Source organism: Planococcus citri, chromosome 3, assembly GCF_950023065.1.
Source record: "Planococcus citri chromosome 3, ihPlaCitr1.1, whole genome shotgun sequence".
Taxonomy (NCBI): domain Eukaryota; kingdom Metazoa; phylum Arthropoda; class Insecta; order Hemiptera; family Pseudococcidae; genus Planococcus; species Planococcus citri.
The window spans coordinates 6,292,798-6,311,473 of record NC_088679.1 but is presented as its reverse complement, the minus strand read 5'-3'; the positions used below and the strand labels follow the sequence as shown (position 1 = coordinate 6,311,473).

The following is an 18,676-nucleotide window of genomic DNA, read 5'->3' as shown; positions in this document are numbered from 1 at the left end:
TTTGATGCAAATCGAATGGGAATTCCGACAATGGGAGGTTTTTCGGTTTTGAGGACCGAAAATGAGCCTAAAAAAATCATTAAAATTTTGCACTTACGAGACTAAGAAATTAGGTACCTACCTCTACCTATGTATATAAAAAAGTACTGTCAAATACCCTAATTTCAAACATTTTTTCACGTTTTTCAATATTTCTTCGAAATAAGCGATTCAATAGAATAGGTATTCGTCCTCATTTTCTAATAAAACAAAGAACAATTTTTGAGCACCAAATTGTACCTAAATTTTGAGCGATTTTGTTCATTTCATACGAATTACTTAGAAAATGTCCAAAATTAGCTTCCTAAGGTAACCAGCTAATTTCGGACACATCTTTTTTTTAATGCAAAAAAGTCAAAATTATGAGATGTAATGAAATTATTTTCATCAACAATAAAAAAATATATTCTCTAGCTAATGGAAGCTCAAGTAAAAATGTTTAAAATGAGAAAAAAAAAGAATCTTGAATGAAATTTTCGAATCATTATAATAGACTTAATAGTACCTACCTACTTAACAAAAATAAGTCGGGGTGATCAGTTAGGAAAAATGAAGCTTTTTATTGATTGCGATCGTTAAGAAACAGAAAAATCGTCAAAAATTAACTGGAGCAACTGAGCTGAAATTCTATTTTCACGACGATAGGGGCACGTTCTTTCCAAAATTCGATTTTCTCTTTATTCTTCGTAGACAAAGAGTGGATCTGATCAGGTCTGATCTGAACAGACCAAATCTAATCAAAATTCTGAATAGAATCGAAAGATCTATTTACAAGTACCTAGGTACGTACGAGTAATTTGATCGAAACTTTCATCTGGCGACATCTGATCAAATCTTGGTCAGATTAAATCATATCCAGGGAAAATCCTGTTTTGATTTGATATCTGATTACATACAATAATTTTACCGACTTTTCGATAGAAAAATCAGTAAAAAAAAACTGGTCTTGAAATGATTCAAAGCATACCCTTTGATTATGTCAATGTATAGTACTGAAGTACCTACTACATATGTTATCAATGAGCTTACCTACAGAAATTTAAATGTCTATGGTGGTTAAAGTTCCCTCAAACAACATGGTAACGTTTCTTATCGCCCTTGACCTTAACACTTCAACACCTTGAATGATTTCATGCTCCTGAATTCCAAAGTAACGCAGTCCTTGTAAAACTGTATCAGTTGAAATAGTAACCAAGTAATCGTGAATCTTGCCACTAACTTTTGAAAAAATGTCATCTACTAATTTGCAAAATTTCGGTATGGACACTTTGTTGTTGTTTAACAGAGTTCTGATTTTGTAAGCCATACGTTGATCACTGAAAGTTAGATAGTGTAGCCATCTTACGTGGCGTATACCGGAATAATGTGGTAAGCCGATTCCAGTTAATTCATTCATTTTAATTTCATTTTCTGTGAGAAAGTGCTTACGAGCTTGAAACTTCTTCAGTTCTTCTATTAATGATTCTTTGTCAGCGTAGTTTAAACTCATATCTATTAATTTGTCAATTCTTTCCAAATCATGACGGACGACTAGCACCGCATCTATACCTGTAGTTATGTTTTTAAGGCTACGAATCTCCGCCTCAAGCCCATTAATTTTTGTTTTGTACTGCATGATTAAAGTTTCCGAAAAGTTCTGAAAACAATAGTTAAATAATTAAAAATCTAACGTTTAGACCATTGTAAAAGAAAATCGTTGAACTCACTTTATGAGTTTTCAATTCTGTCATTTCTTCATGTAAATCTGCAATTTTTTTCCTCAAGTTTGAATTAACATTCCATAAGTGTATAATTTCACCGAAATTGCATATTTTTTGTTTCGGAGAAATATTTGGAACAAGGCAAAAAATATACACGAAGTATGTGAAATGCATTTTAAAAATAGGTTGATATGTACAACGACTAGGTATACTAAGTAATAGTGATCAACCTTCATCAATAGATAATTTATAGTTTCACTATCTCGTTGGAATTCTTAGATTTATCTCTATTGCTGCTGATTTCCGTAATTAAATGATTCAACTCGTATCACTTGTTATCTTCTGATACATATATGCTCTCTACATACTTATTTTGATACGTATTACCATCTGAAAAATTGTGGATTTTCAGTCAGGTCATTTCAGAAAGCAAATACATAGCATCATAGAACTCTTATGTAAGCCATAAATAATTCTTGAAAATTATTACCCGTAACCATTTTCAAGTAAAGCGAAACTTTCACCAAGTGTGAAATTTTTTTGTAATCATCAATTTTGAGCTTTGTGGAAGTTTTGAAAATTTTCAATTTAGTGCACTGTATGGAAGCTCAACTTTCGTACATATTTCCCATGTTTATTTTTGGGATTTAACATGACCTTTAAATGTGAAATCCAAGGGAAGTTTTATTTCAATGTGAATACCCATTTGAGGTCTTTCTTAATTTTGTCCCAATTTCGTCATGATGATGATCTGAAAATTTTTTCTTGGCAGCTTTTGTAGGTAGGCCATTCCACGTCAATTCGACCAATAAATAGTAGGAGGGGAGGGGTCGGCGATTTTTTTGAAATTTTCCTGTGGAAATTCAAAAAATTAACAAATTTTTATTTTTTTGCAATGAATGTGATTTTTATCAACTTTTTCATGAAATGTGTCAGAAAGAGGTCAAAATAAGACAACTGAATAAATTTAAACTTTTTTTAATGTTTGGAATTGAAAATTGAATTTTTTCAAATTTTCTTTTTGGGTTTTCAACTTTTTCAACCGATACGTAAAAATAGGGGTCAAATGGGTCAAATTCACCGGTCAAAACTTTTTTTCATGTTTTAAGTCAAAAAATCGCATTTTTTTGCAAACTTTCAATTTTTTAAATTGACTTCCCGAAATAATAATGCCCATTCCAAGTTTTTAATATGTTGTTCAATATGAAAAGTTGTCCATAATATATTTTTTTTCACAATTTTTGATAGTCGGAACGATATGAAAACTACGTTTTGAAATTTTCGAGCTAATTTTTGGTACGAAAAAAAGTGGCAACACTGATTTTTATGATATCCTCAAAAATCGTTTCAAATGCCCTAAATATTGGAAAAAGTTCCATTTTGGTAGGTATCGCGGTTATCGAGTAATCCACTGCTGAAATGGATGATATTTTAAGTTCACTGAAAACTTTGACATCCCCTAGCAGCCTTTAAAAAAGGGCTAGAGTGCTGCGATTTGCGCCATTGACCATCTCTTCAGAAAGTCTTTCCACAGGAAAAATTTCAAAAAAATCTTCGACCCCCCCTCCCCTTCTACTTCTTGGTTAAATTGACGTACCTAGAGTGACCCTTATCTATCACTGATAACCAAGTGCGATTGGGCATAAACATAAACTTTATGAAATGTTCGACGCGAATGGATTCCATTTCATGATCAGAGCACTACGAGTAGGTAGGTAACTGTTGTTTTGTTCTCAAGCAGAATGGAACGTTCTCTTTTCCAACTTTTTCGACTCCTTGTTTTAATTTTTTGTGGTAAGTACTTCAAAGTTTTTGATTTCAAATTAGCAATCTGTGGTCAACTGTTGGAATTTTTTTTTCAGTTAATTGTGTCCAACTGAATTATTCGCTGAATGGTGTAAGTAAAACTTTAAAGATAATGTGTATTTACTGCATTGGTTGATGCTTCAATCAGAGCCAGTTCTTACTTGTACTCATCATGGATTGATCTAATTTTAATATTTGAAGTATCGACGTACCAATACAATAATACAAAAATGCCTTCAAAAATACGGTTTACCAATAGATATGTGTACATGTCCGGAGGAACTGGATGTTTCCAACAGGAGACGAGTTTTGAGCTGCATTGAAGAAGATTACGTAAGTACCTTACCCAAATACCTGCAATAATTTTTGAGCATTTTCAAGACCCCCATCACACTTCAGATTTGGCAGTAGATACGGTAGAGACCTCACTTACGTTGAGGAGTGTAAGGATATTCATCACGTTTGACTTGAGGAAACACTCTTTAGAAATGTTGAGAAAAAGTGATATATGTAAAACGTGTCTATTTTATGTTGTTTTTATTTCGCAGGACAGAATTAAAACTGAACTCCAACTATACAAATGGCCGGTCGCTGTGAGCAATTCAGTTGATTTGTTTTTTGACGAACACGGATGGTTGACTGAGTTAACTGAAGAAGAAACAAAAACGCTGAATGAAATTTCGGATGAGCAGAAGAGATCGAGAACACGCCTGGTGAGACTTTGTCAGCATATACTTATCGACTTGGCTAGTCTCTACACTAATATACAGCAGTTGAATGATAACATTGATTCAAACAAGAAGTTGGAAAAGTATCAGCCGTCAGAAAGAAGAAATATATTTTGTAATGCTATTACCGCGACGAGATCACAAAGAAAAAAGATTCATGATATGTTGATACAAGCAAATGGTCATTTTCCAAATAAAGTCAACATTTATAATCATGCAGAATGGAATGAATGCATTGACATATTCATGAATGTGTCGAACATTGAAAACAGAAAGAATTGGGTAGAATACGAATCTGAATACACGTAGAAACACACTTGAATAGAATCAGAGATTGCACGAATAATTTTTTTTGAAGAGGTGGGTGAGTTGGAAGGGAAAATGCCGAATAAAGATCCAAAATTCTTTAAGTTACAGGGACAACTGCAGTTCAAAAAAAAAAAAAAAAATATGTACAACGAGACATTTAGGAAGACCGTGTTAATAGAATTGCCTAACTAGTTCGCCGTAAATACGAAGTGCTATTTTTTCCAAAAAATGAACCTTTGAATTGTGGAGCAAGCCGTATTTATTTTCGGTGTTAGATTCTCACCATGACGTCTCCTTCTAACCAAAATGACCCATTTTTTTGGGAATAAAAAAAATCCAAAAAAAGGAAAGAGGGTATAAGGAAGTAGTTCATACAATTGTTTTGGAGAATAAAAACTTTTGCCTGCGAATTGAGTCGAAATTGAATGATAAAAAGGAAACAGATCAATAATGACACATTTCAATAAGAACTTTAATGGTTTACAGTTGAAATTGGGCAATACAAAATGCTTCTTCATCAAGTTGATGATTTGAGAAAAAAAATATACATATAAAAACTGACAAAGTAGTAAAAAAATGGTAACAAGAAAGAAAAAAAATGTATGATGTTATCACACGATATCAAATGCTCAAGTACAGCTTACTCATCGTCAGTAATATTAAATCAACAATCATCGAGGTTTATCTTTTATATTTATTGAATGTTTAATAGTAATCTGAATAAATTAACAGTATTAATAGCGATTCCAATCAAAAACCAATCATGATCGATTATCAATTCATCAAATGAATACTTACTAAGGTGTTTGATCTTATTCAAACTTATATGTACATAGATTAATTTTTTTAATTTTATTGTTTATTTATTTATTTTTTTTACTTTTCTGCATGAAAAATTAAAATTATTGAATTTTTCACAAAATTGTTTTGAATTCTATCGAAGCAGTCTTTAGAACATTAATGCCTGCAATCGTTTGGCGTATTTTTTTAAAAATATTATTATTATTAACGTTTAGTAAAAAGCAGATGGAAAATTAATTTTTAGATTGATTATTGTTGCTTTTTTGATCAGATCAATTTTTTGTTTAATTTTAATTATACGTACTTATCTAAATTTTCATGGGATTTTGAATGTTATTTCAGCAAAATTGAATTAAAAACAGAAAATTATATGATTTTAAAAATAGCTGTCATTTATTCAACAAATGAGTACCTAGATAGTTACTATAGAGTATAGAAATAGGATTCAATTTCAAGAAGCACTGTAGTTGACTTGAATCGCTCTCACAGGCTTCATATTTCCACACAAATAAAAATGCTATAAAAATAAATAATTTAAATGCAATAGCTAAGTATAAGTACTTCATAAAATTTCCACAGTTTCATTCATGATTCAACTCTGCTTATTTTCTAATACGCTATTGACTGGTATTGGCGCATTATCTAGATCATTTTGGTCTTCGCCCTAGAAACACAAATTTAAATTATTAATAAGTAGTTAATTATTTAATCTGTGATAATGATGAAAATCTACATTATTGGAAGTTTCCAACTCAAATTCCATCAAAACAACACTCACTTCAGGTATACAATTATGGGTATCAATATCCAAAGCTGTACAGTTGGCAGAAGTTCCATAGGAAAGTTCTGTATCACTAACTGGCTGTGATGTAGGAGGTTGTACATTAACTTGCGGATTCACTGGTATTTCAGTCTTTTTATCAAGGAGACAGTGACTCAGAACTTGTTCATTGGTGGGATTTTGAATACTCATTGGAGGTGTAAGCATAACTGGAGATATTCTTCTTTGAACGTTCACGACACTTCCTTCAATAGTTCCCAAAATTGGACCTTGTAAATGCGATGGGGCTGTAGGCGACGTACTCAGCACTGCAGGTCTGCTGGCAGGAGGGCTCTATAGAAAAAGGCAATTTAATTGGTTTGGGTTAATTTAAAAATAAATTAGAGACACATGTGAGTTACTGAGTAAGTATGTTTAATTGTATAATTCAAACTAACTGGATATAAGTAGTGGGGCACCAAAATTGAATGCGAGCCCTGTGGTATGGACAGCCTTCGTTCAGCAGTGAACTGTGACGCAGTCATTCTGCCTAAAAATAATAATTTTCGTCGTTAGTCGTTTCATTTTGTTCTTTTTTGAGCATGTGGGTTTATCAAAAAGAAACTCACTCAGTAATTGTCTATTTTCCATCATATTATCCAATTCTTTCAGTACATCAGCCATGAGTGGTCTACTTTTAGCAGTATCATGAGTACACTGAACACCCAATTTTATTAAAAGTACATAATAATAATCTTCTTCAGGCCCAGCTTTTGAATCATTTAAATATACTGAATTGTTTTCTGCTTCGTGGCAATGATCTCTCTAAAATAACATGAAAAATAAATTAACTAATGGAAATCATTTCAACAAGCATGATATAGAATGAACAATTTTGGAAGTGAATAAACAAGAATACTTACCAAGAATCTTTCTTTTCTTGACCCATCATAAGCTCTTAAACCAGTTCCCAACTCGAATAACACCTTGAATAATCACAAAGAATATTATAAAATGATATTCAACAAATAAAAATGAATTTAAAAAATAGCAAGAGATTATTACCACTCCAAATCCATATGTGTCCACTTTGACTGATAATTTTCTTCCTCTAAGAAACTCATGAGGTAAGTAAGGTTTAGTGCCTTGTATTTTGGTGATTTCTACATGAGTGATATCTTTGATAGGACCTTCTTTGGCTAAGCCAAAATCTCCAATTTTTGGAACAAAATTGCAATCCAGAAGTATGTTGGCACTATTTTGAAATATTGAAAAAAAAGTTGAATGAGATCACTCACAAATAATAGGTAAGTAAAAATAGTATTTTCAATCTATATACACAGATGGAAATAATCAGTAAATATTGATCAGTTTCTTTGATACATGAAACTCAACATACCTTTTGATATCACCATGAATCAAAGGTATCTCCATGCTGTGTAAAAATTGTAATCCTCTTGCTGACCCATTTGCAATGGTCACACGTTGCCACCATGATAAAGCACTGGTGCCTTGCTGCAAAATATAAAGGAACAGAATCACTCATTTGATCACTTTATCATTCATTTCATACATTGTTGCAGGCCTTCTTTTGTCACTTATTGTTTAGGAGCCCATTTTTGTCAAATTGTCAAAAAAGGAGAATTTTTTCCAAGATTGTCAAACATTCCTGTTTTTCCAAGATTGTCCAGAAATTCTCACTGATTAATTGAAATCATTTTTTTAAATTAATTGAATAAATTTGTGAAATTGACTTTTTCATTTTCATAAATTCAAAAAAAAGGGGAGTTGATATTTAAGAGACTGCTTGCAGTGATTTTTTTTATCAAGAATTTTTGGATTCAGTTTCAAAATTTTTTGTTTTCCAAATTATTCTGCTTAGATTTTTTTAATAATTTGGTTTAAAATGTATAAAAATATTTAAAATCATACCTTTAACTTTCATTTCTCATTATTTTTCCCTAACAAAAAAGGTCCTGCATTGCTTAAGTACCTTTAATAACACTTACCCTGCATTGCAATCGATCTTCTAAGGAGCCATTCGACATGAACTGATAAATTAAGCAAGGCCTTTCTCCATCAATACTGTATCCATAAAGGGGTAAAATGTTATCGTGTTTATAATTATTTAAATACTTCAATTCTCTCAAAGACTGCTGTCTGTGAACTTCTGCCGCATTATAGTGAGGGTCATTAGGTCTCTATAATTATCCAAACACATAACACAATTATTATCATTTATCATGAACACTTAATGAGTAATATCGATCAAGTTATACATAAGTGATTTCCAATCATCAAAATCACTGATGTAATTTATTAGCTCATACCTGTGATTCAAGTCGTTTAATGGCAACTGCTGTATTCTTCCAAGAGCCTCTAAAAACTACCCCAAAACCACCTCTTCCTAAGGTAAGTCTTCTATCCCAGCCTGCAGTTGCCTCCTGTAACTCTCTGTAAGGTATATGAACAGAGCAGGCATCCAAAGACATTTCTGTGGACAACATTGACATCCATTAACAACTTGCTGTTACACATTTTGAGTGGGGAATTTTATGCATCATGCACAGCATGTGCGAAATTGAAGAGCAACAAAGTGAAGCTCATTTTTTGAGATCGAATGTTCCAAATTTAAATTTTCTCATTGTCGAAGTCTAGAAAGGAACAAAAATAAAATAGATAAATTTAAAAAAAATATTACTGTAATTTTTTATTGCAATTTTTCAAAGTTTCTGTTTTTTTTTCTCAACTAGAATTTCTGAAAATGGATTTTAAAAAAATGCTTGAGAATATTACAAAAAAAAAAAAAAAAAAAAAAAAAAAAAAAAACAAGAAAAATTAATAAAAAAAATATGACCAAAACTGCACTTATAAAGCCTAAAATATGTCAGATTATGCTCCCAACTCAAAACAAGGAAAATTGGTATTTAAAATTAAATTGGGCTCATTTTACTCACAAAGATGAACTCCATGAGCAATAATTTTAATTTTGAATCAACATGCAGGACCAAAAAAATTCCCCCTCTAATAATTTCCAATAAATAAAACCAATTACTTGTTAAATTAGTTTCTAGCGTGGCTGGAGTATCTCCAGAACCAGACCTAGATCTTCGTTGAGATGAAAGTGATGCAGCAGGAGGCTGAGCAGCATTTGATCTACTTGATACTCTATTCTGAACAAGAAAATATGACAAAAAAATATAAATAAATAAATGAATAAATAAACATTGCAGGTTAAAATAATAAAGTCTCTTCGCTCAGAAAGACCAAATTAAAACAAAGTTAGGTATCTTACTTTATTTGATGCACTGACTGGATTTGTGATTGAAGAATGATTCCGTAAGTTGTATTCACCACCAGTTGAGAAAGAAATATTAGCATCATCTTCCTCCAAAATGTAACAATGATATTTTGGATCAACTACAACAAACAGTTACAATTTCATTAGTAAGAATTCCAGTTCATATATAACGAGTGATCTAAAATCTATATCAAGACTTACCAAATGGTTTCAATATTTTCATAGCTTGGTAATTATGCAGTTTGTGCAGGTATTTGTATAATTTCAAAATTGTACCATTTTGACTGGCCCATTCGCTTAGTAAGCTGTCTGTGGGAGAACGATGATGAGCAGCCATTTCATATCTGTTTAATAAAAGGTAATCGAAGTTCAAGTATATGCCTCCTATAATCAGATATAAAATAAAACATTGTTAGGTTCAAGTCTTTTGATATTGGATGAAATAGTAGTAGAATGTAGCACAGGCTTTTCAGGCAAAATAATCACAAAATTAAAAAAAAATATGTACAGGAAAGAATGTTTTGACAATTTTCTGAGGGTGTTTGCGAGGCTTTTTAATCAAAAACTAATTATATATTCAGACTCAGCACTCCAAACCCCCTAATGAATAATATGTCACATAACACGTTTTTTTTTTTTTTTTTTTTTTTTTTTTTTAATATTCGAGATCAAATTGAAGCGTCTGGTGGAGGGGGAGGGGGAGGGGTTGAAAGACCGGATCAAAAAAACAAGTCAACATTTGGACTCGGCATTCTCAAAAACCTAGCAAACAATATGTCGCTCAATATTGTTGGTTATTTTTAATTCTGGTCAAAATTTCTCCCTCCCCCCACCCTCCTGATTAAGGGTCAATAAATTTTATATTTTTCACTCTACATCATACTTCGATCTTTCACATGAAATTCTATTTCAAATGAGTCACATCTGCACAGAATTTAAATTTCACGGAGGTAACCTCAGCCATCCAATCGGGAGAGGTGGGGACAATTTTTTCATTTTCAAAAGAACTGCCCCAAAAAGACGATTAAGCTGATTTTTATGAGTTTTTCAATGTTGATAGAAAGTTGTAAAGAAAAACTGTTTCTCCAAACAAGGCAGCGTACCTCCCCTTCTTGAGCCCCAACACTAAAATTTATCAGTAATTTAAAAAGATATGTATGGCTGAAAAACCAAAATGTGAACAGTTTCGACTCTTCCAAAAAAAGATACTTGGTACGAAATTCAAAAGTTTTAAGAAAGTTCATTAATACATAATTGAAAAACATATTATTCTTCTGTATCTTACCCGTGATTTTATGGGCGGGAGGGGGGTAGGGAGGGAGGAGGGTCAAAACAAAAAAGCCTGTACCTACCATTAAACACGAAAATAATCTGTAACTTACCCAAAGCTTTCCATTTGTTGTTCAAATCCAAACATAAACACAATTCATTTCGTTCATAGTATGGGAGTTCATGCACATACTTAATTTGTTTCCTACACTGTGTTTCACTCGACGATCGAAATGATGACATAATTCACTCGTAGGCTAAACTGGTAAACACTTTTCATGAAATTAAATTAAAACGTACACTGTTAAAATGAATCAATTTAGAGCCGAATATTGGACGGACGACATACTACGTTCACAAAGCGTTATCACTAACGTACTAATAACAAACACGAAAGTAAAACAGAAACGAAATGTAGGTACTACATTCATTTAAACTGTGCTCGGTTGTGTTCGGCTTGACGACTGTAGCTGATTGTGGTATGGGTATGATAACGAGAAGTAGGTAGTAAACAACCAATGTTGCTGTAGTAAAAGAGGTTTCCCCACTCGGCTCGAGTACTAAATGGTTTCCAGTTTTGCAGATTCATTGATCGTTGTGATGTCATTAGACGGAGTATCTACATAAGTACGTAATACAAGTACATTTTGATGATAAAAAATGAAGGAAAGTACAAAATTTTACGATGAAATTTTCCCAACTTTTTACCTCAGATCCTCCACCCAAGAGTTTTTTCCATGCTATTTAACCAAACGTCGTTCGAACAAATTTTGAAAGGGCGAGTTGGAAATGAAAATGTTGAATAATTTTAAATGTTCAAAAACGATGCTTTTACACTTGACAAAAAATTGAATTGTTTTATTGCAAGGTTGGTATGGTCATGTACTGATATCCAAAATCAAAAATGTGCAATTTCTTAGTGTTTTTTTTTATACTTTTGGCCTCTGAAAATCAAATTTGATTAAAGAATAGAATATTTTCGATTTTGCCCAAACGAAGCGAGGGCGAAAGCTTCAAAAAATTCACAATTTGCAAGACACAAAAAAATTATTTCCAATATAAGAAGTTTCGATGCCAAAATTTTGGGCTTTTTGGTATTTTTGAATGAAATTTCGCACCTTTTTTTTCGTTATTTTGCACTTTTTTTGCACCGGTACCAATTATTTGGGTACTGATTTGATTATGTTTCATAAATTTCCGAAGGTAATTCAAATCTGCTCGAACGAAGCAGGAGCAAAAGCTCTGAAAAACTCTGTAAGATGAGTAAATTTCGATAGAAAACTCCGTCTAATGACGTCTCACGTGCTGGGACAGGTGGCAACCGAAAATATCCAAGCGTGAGGCAACCTTTACCTATTATGTACTTTGGTGTTGTTGGTAAACAGCTTTGATGAGCATACGAGTAATTTATGCAAATACGAATGAACCGATTCCAGATTGAATTGATATTCTGAAAAAATAGTCAACACCTATCTAATTTGAATGTGAAGATGATTCTGACCGAACCCTTTTAATAATAATATGTAAAGAAAAAATACCATCTTTAATGCTCATTTGGCCTTGAATCATTCGCCATTCTACAGAATTGATCAATCATCCCACATTCCCCTATACCCACCCAATCTATTCACCTCATACTTAAAAATCAAGACACTTGAAAATTTCTACCAAATTCATTATGACTGTACATGCGAATGAAACCTAGGAAAATATGATTTTTTTTACGTGTTGTATCTACTTACATAAATCTTACATAATGAACGCCGAACACGTGCATAAAGAATTTTTTTATTCGTCATCGGAGTTTGGGGTTTGATATTTCGCTAAATGACGTCATTCGATTTATGCAGGTATATCTTCCGCGATGGACTACTATTAACGAATTACCCAGCCGAGTATCTTATACTGATACAATCGCTGGACACGAATTACGTACATATGGATATGGAAATACCTGGCGTTAATCCGAATTGAGTAAGAATAAAAGAGGAAATTTCCTTCTTTCTTTATAATTAGGAAATGGGAATTTTCAACGTTGTTTGAGCTGCGGAGTCAGGTATGTCGTTACGATATATGTATTAGGCCTGCAAAGATTTTTGAAATGAGCCATTTTACCACCAACCTATTTCAAAGAAACGTGAGAAAAATTTAAATGAAAAATCTGATTCAAACATTTAAAAGCGTATAAAACTAATCGAATGTTACTTTATCTTCACGTCGTTGGTGATGAATAATTTTCAAGGAAAGATAAGTTCAAGTACCTACAAGAGAGAAAAATAAGTCACATTTTTGAATAGGTACGAGTAAATATCATATTTTTATTTTTACAAATGAATTCTCCCACTTCGCGTAACTAAGCAGTTGACTCACAACAAAAGTTGGATATTTTTTTGCATGTAAGTAACTCTGCGATCGAATGGAAAATTTTCGAAGGAATGAACCATCAACAAAAAATCAAGGTCAGACATGGGAACAGATTGCTCAATCATTATATGGACAAAATTTTCTTTCATTCTTGTTGAAAAATTATAATTTCTTACTAAATTTTCACAATTTGAAAGCAATAAGTAAATCGAATAAACGAAAAAATAAACCCAAACTTACAAAAGCTAAACATTGAAAAATAATTTTTCTCAAGTTTTTTTTTTTTAAATTTTATTTCAAGATTATCTACCTATATTTTTCAATCTGATTGCTCAATTTTTCCTATCATTATGAAATTCTCAAAAAAAAAAAAAAAAAAAAAAAAAATGAAAAGGAGTTATTTATTTGGAGAATCCGCCAAAAACTGTGCAAAAATAGGTAAGAAAATAATTCAAATGCGTAGGTATTAATTTTATTAAAATGTAAAAAAATGAATAAATAAAATTTGATACTTAATCCACTTTCATTTTTTATCATTTAGCAAAAATAAGAATGAGTAAGTTTTTAGGGTGAAATAAATGCATACAAAATGGACAACAGGTAGAAGGTATATCGTGAAAAAAAGTAAATGCCGGAGGAATTCGATCAAATTCGACAGAGACTTTCACATTGAGTTATAAGTCGTCAGCAGGTTCCGCGTTTTTTGCAAAGGGACTGTTCTTTAAAAAAAAAAGTTAAAAACATAATTTTTGGAAAAGAAAATGCAATTAAGTATCATTTTTGAAAATCAAACGAAAATATCATTTTTGAACAGATAAGTGAAAACTTCATTTTGAAGATAGTATGCAAGATTTATTTTAAGAAAAAAAAAATTATGTAGAACTTTGCTTTTAAACAGAAAATGAATAATGTAGATAAAGTAAATGTGCAAATTTGTGAAAAGAAACTGAAAACTTCATTTTTGAAGGGAAACTTGAAATTTTATTAAAGAAGTCTCTGGTGTAAAACTTAAAAAAAAACTTCTCTACAAGAGAAACCCCCACTCTCCAAAACACTTCTTTTTGAAATAACTTTTTTAGAAGAAATTACTCAAATATACTTTTTTTTTTGAAAACGAAATTATATATATTTTTTTGGGAGGGGGGAATACTTGAGGAACAATTATGTTTTGTGAATAAGTCTCATTTTCGACTTGAATCTTTGAAAAGGATGACACTTGCACCAGGGGAGGGGGATATGAAAAAGAGAAAAAAATTTGGGTGAAAAATTTTCAGGAGGTTCTGATCCCCTCCCCCTTCTGGCTCACATTGGGTCTCGGCAATCCTGATGCAGCAGCGATACCAATATTTTTGAAACTCGAAAAAAATTTGATAAGTTTTTTGATAATTTAGATTTGGCAAAATGGTCAGAAAATTGGTACCACTGCATTCCAAAATATTCCTCCAGTTTCAAAAGTGATGGATTTTAATAAAAATCACCTATATCGACGCAAAACCTCAAATTTCATCTTTTGAAACTAGACAATTTTTTCCAAATTAGTTTGGGTATAAAATCGTGGAAAACCACGATTTTTCAAAAATTGCCCATCTTTTGAGAGCTCATATCTTCTCTCAAGGATACCTCCGATGTTAAAAAAATTTTTGAGAAATTTTTACTTCAAAATAAAGATCTTTGTCCAATTTGGTCAAAATCCTACTACATTTTTTTTTTGTTTTTGGAATCCACCTTGACGGACTTTTGAAATTACCAATAACTTGGAGATGGATTCTGTCATGGAAAATCCAAAATTTAATTATTTACAACTTTGGTTCTTATCGTTTTTGTCGTAAAATCTTTACAAGGAAACCACTTTCTAAAGAGGAATGAGATGTATGGTACATATTTTCTTCGCTTTGAGAAAGATTTTAAAATTCTGTAGGAATTGAAAATTGAGCAATAGGCTTCAAAATGGTAGGAAAATGTAAAATTTCGATTCGAGGAGTTGATTTTAGGCAAATATAACCATTCGTGCTAATTTCAAAAATTTTCCTTTCGAACAATTTTTTTAACAAATTTTCTGATCGAAAAAACGCTCTGGAGTGTTTGTCTGGAACAAACAAACAAGCAAGCAAATAACAATTAAAAACATAAATTTCTAAAAAAAATAAACAATTCAACAATTTTCTAAAAATCGAAAATCAATTTGAGTGACTGAAATATTGGATAATGGGGTTTTTAGACCATGTTTTTTCTAAAAATCTAGGTCTCATTTAAATAGGGGGCAGATACCTCGGCAGGTTCCCTCGATTAGTTTACCCAAATTTTATAATTCCCAAGTTTTTGCAAAAATCTCGGAAAAACCTCTTCTAGAGTTCTAGAGGAAAATCAAGGGTAAAATGTCTATTGGAAATTTAATTTTTCACAATTTCGGTCCTCAGAATTTTTGTTGAAACCCCCCTCCCCAATCCCCTCTTCTCAGTCTACAGAGCGCCTAAAACTTTCGAGCGTTTAATTCCTAAATAACTCTGGGTCACAAGAAAGACTCTATATTTGAAGTACATGTACGTATGGTAGAACAGACATTTTTTTCCTACATTTGTTTCAAAATTGGTATTTTAAATTATGACATCGAATTTCAAATCAATTTTTGACGAATACAGAAATTATTTGGATTTTTGCAAGGTAGAGAACCTATGCACAGATTTACTGAAAACTACAAGTACGTAAATGAATCAGGGTGTCCACTTATTTCTGGAAATGATTTTCCCTGACTTTTCCAGGTTTTCCAGACCATTTTTTAATATTTTGTATGCTTATCCCACACTTTAATTAAATAGGATGGGGGGGGGGGTGTATTTTTATTTCAAAAGCTTCTCTTCGAACTGGATACATCTTTGGATATAAAAAACTGCTAAACTTCGATTATTAACTTTTTAAATTAAAAATAAATAAAACATGCATCAATTTTGGCCAATTGATACAATATTCACATGGCTTATGAAAATTTTTCTTCTGTTTTTTGGATTTTTGGAGGCTTGAAAATGTGAAATTTGTTTTTTTCAAAATGAGAAACAAATTGAGCCGGGCGAAGCGAGGGCTAGAACGTTTGAAAATTTTCATTTCGAGGTGCCTAAAAACGAGGTTTTTTTAATGTAGAGTTTATTTTTTGGTTTCTTAAATTTTAATATTGGAATTATGTTTTTTGGAAGAAGATACTTTTGAAAAAAAAAAAAAGAGAACAGGCTCGAACGAAAGCTTCTGAAAATTTGCATTTCGAGAGGCATAAAAACGAGGTTTTTTTAATGCAAAGAGTTTATTTTTTGGTTTCTTAAATTTTAATATTGGAATTATGTTTTTTTGAAAGAAGTTACTTTTGATGAAAATTTGCATTTCGAGAGGCATAAAAACGAGGTTTTTTCATGAGAAGACAAGTAGTTTTTTTTGGCTTTTGAAATTTTAGAATTTGAATGAAATTTTTTTCGAAGGAAGTTGATTTTGACAAAGAAAACAGAACAGGCTCAAGCGAGGACGAATGCTCTTGTACATAAATTTGTACATATTTCGAGATGCATAAAAACGATGTTTTTTTTTGTGAGAAGTTCATTTTTTGGTTTTAAAACTTGATTTTTATTATCTAAAAATATTCATCTTGCTGTGAAAAAGAAAAGAAAATAAGCTCGAGCGAAGCGATAGGGCAAAAGCTTTTGAAAATTTGTCTTTTGAGAAGTAAAAAATAATGTTTTTCTTTCATCACAAGTCCTTATCCAAAATTCGTAATTGATCATTTTTTCAAAATTCCACGGATTTTGCGTGAAAATTACGAAATTCCATGACTTTTCCAGGTTTTCTAGGCCTGAGGACACCCTGTAGATAAGAAGTAGCTTGTTAGAATAATAAGTATTTTAGTCGACCGATTTTGATCCTACAGTAATAATTCTTAGACTCCTCCACTGAATTCTCACACTTCCTATTCAATTTTCAATAAATGTTTAGAAATCACTTTCGCGATACGATTAAATCGGCCAGTCAAATAAAAAATAAACAATTACACACGCATAAAATATAATCCACATAATCTTCTTAAAAATTTCTTCAATAATCTCCCACATCTCATTTCCCTTTCCGCCATCAACCAATTATCCAGACTCAAATACCCACATGTACGTAACACGTACGATCCAACACTCAAAAATTTCCAATATTACTTTCCTTCGCAAACCCAAAAAATTGATCCCATCAGCCGGCACCGGCACCACCGAACTGAACCAGTTGATCAATATGCGCGGCGCATGCGTACACGATTCTGTCGATCTGTCTCCAAGATACGTGTTTGGAACCTGTTCACAGAAGTTCAGTTGTCTGACGAACTCTGCTACCGATCATCTTGTATAGTACTTCGTATTTCCCCAGTCATCGGTTTCCGGCTATCGTGGTTACTCTTTGAGATTTTGTCTTCGGGAAAGTGTGTCGTTGAACCCGTTTCTGTGTGTTATATATCGTTAATTAACGTGTTTTTTTATTATGTTTTTTTCTTGTTGTTCGGATTTATGTGTGCAAAAATAAAAATCAACAAAAATGTCAATTTTGCACTGAATTAACCACCGATAATATGTAAGTGAATGAAAATAAGAATAAATAAATAAATAAATAAAAACTTATATAACAACCGTATACGGTATCCTTACGCAGTACTTATTCAATATACCTTTAACCCGGATTATCAAATGCTCGGTTACCTAGATTGTACTTAAAAACCGACAAAATATCACATTTCATGAGACTCAATCGGGAAAATTTTAAGCTCTCTAAAATACCACTCTGAAACCCAAGCAAGGGCTGAAAAACTCTTTCTATGTATGTACTATATAAACCACTCCAGCGATTAAAGAAATTCGCGTACAATTCGTAAAGGTAAAAAGTTATATAAAACGATTTTGAAAAACATTAGATTAGAGCATCGGAGTGAAAAAATCTTCTGTTGAATACCACGCGAGGCAAGTTGACCATACGATTCTCGGCAAGCTTTCGAGATTTTTCACCACAGCTGTTCATGGATGGGAGCTTTTTATCGACATTTGGAATACTTTAAGCTTTTGCGGTTACACGCCAAGTATATATTATAATCTCGTTTCAAACCCAATCCGCGAGCCTATATTTGCGGAAGTGGGCCAAAATATACGTTTGCGTTTGTAACACTTCGACAAACCGCGGTATACGAGTATAACAAGCTTGATTATCGTCAAAAGCTCGTCTCTCTCGTTGAGATATTCGCAATTTAGATGTGCTTCACCTCGAATCTATGTAATTTTATAGGCTGCACTTCCGAGTTCCGTGTACCATATACATGTTCGAGTATCTACTATACAGCATATGGTGTCATTTACCTAGAAATACCTTCTTTTGTACTTTCCATTTTTTTTCTCTACCTACATGCACAACTCGTAATTCGACCTCTTTATTGGATAAAAATCCACCTTGCGTTCGCATCTCGTAGGCAAAAGAAAATTTCAAATTATGACAAAGGTCTCCAGTGTCTGGGAGTATCGAGCTTTCCATCGCCAACGACGAAACTCGAGGTTTTGTGGGGGGGGGGGGTGAGGGGGGGAGGAAATCGAAAATT

General features: G+C 32.2%; 3 protein-coding genes and 1 long non-coding RNA gene across 4 annotated transcripts in view; 2 read left to right on the top strand and 2 right to left on the bottom strand.

Annotated features, from left to right (window-relative positions):
• Positions 1-572: 572 nt before the first annotated feature.
• Positions 573-1,972, bottom strand: LOC135840426 (uncharacterized). Its single transcript, XR_010557741.1, has 2 exons — positions 1,746-1,972; positions 573-1,675 (listed from the first exon to the last, which is right to left on the bottom strand). It is a non-coding gene; the product is annotated as an uncharacterized LOC135840426 (long non-coding RNA).
• Positions 1,973-3,355: 1,383 nt separating this feature from the next.
• LOC135839164 (uncharacterized) lies at positions 3,356-5,323 on the top strand. The gene is made up of 4 exons (XM_065355063.1): positions 3,356-3,533; positions 3,602-3,636; positions 3,747-3,878; positions 4,094-5,323. Exons 1-4 carry the CDS (start codon positions 3,482-3,484, stop codon positions 4,580-4,582), a joined length of 708 nt encoding a protein of 235 aa, XP_065211135.1. The 5' UTR covers positions 3,356-3,481; the 3' UTR covers positions 4,583-5,323.
• LOC135839163 (pelle-like serine/threonine-protein kinase pik-1) lies at positions 5,034-11,222 on the bottom strand. The gene is made up of 13 exons (XM_065355062.1): positions 10,827-11,222; positions 9,646-9,828; positions 9,439-9,563; positions 9,199-9,316; positions 8,474-8,637; positions 8,153-8,344; positions 7,543-7,658; positions 7,209-7,398; positions 7,067-7,129; positions 6,773-6,968; positions 6,602-6,693; positions 6,162-6,497; positions 5,034-6,047 (listed from the first exon to the last, which is right to left on the bottom strand). Exons 1-13 carry the CDS (start codon positions 10,954-10,956, stop codon positions 5,976-5,978), a joined length of 1,977 nt encoding a protein of 658 aa, XP_065211134.1. The 5' UTR covers positions 10,957-11,222; the 3' UTR covers positions 5,034-5,975.
• A 6,172-nt stretch (positions 11,223-17,394) lies between these two features.
• Positions 17,395-18,676, top strand: part of Osi24 (Protein) — a 70,202-nt gene continuing 68,920 nt past the window's right edge. The window contains exon 1 of the mRNA XM_065355825.1: positions 17,395-17,667. The gene's annotated coding sequence lies outside the window, so the exon portion shown is untranslated. The remainder of the gene's footprint in view (positions 17,668-18,676) is intronic.

Bases quoted from the DNA above. Each gene is read 5' to 3' on its own strand.
- LOC135839163 (XM_065355062.1), bottom strand. From the start codon at position 10,956: ATGTCATCATTTCGATCGTCGAGTGAAACACAGTGTAGGAAACAAATT. The intron at 8,638-9,198 runs GTAATTGGTTTT...TGTTGTCCACAG, and splicing joins GCTAGAAACTAATTTAACAA to AAATGTCTTTGGATGCCTGC. The intron at 6,498-6,601 runs GTTAGTTTGAAT...CTTTTTCTATAG, and splicing joins TGCCCCACTACTTATATCCA to AGCCCTCCTGCCAGCAGACC.
- LOC135839164 (XM_065355063.1), top strand. From the start codon at position 3,482: ATGGAACGTTCTCTTTTCCAACTTTTTCGACTCCTTGTTTTAATTTTT. The intron at 3,637-3,746 runs GTAAGTAAAACT...TAATATTTGAAG, and splicing joins TGAATTATTCGCTGAATGGT to TATCGACGTACCAATACAAT. The intron at 3,879-4,093 runs GTAAGTACCTTA...TTTATTTCGCAG, and splicing joins GCTGCATTGAAGAAGATTAC to GACAGAATTAAAACTGAACT.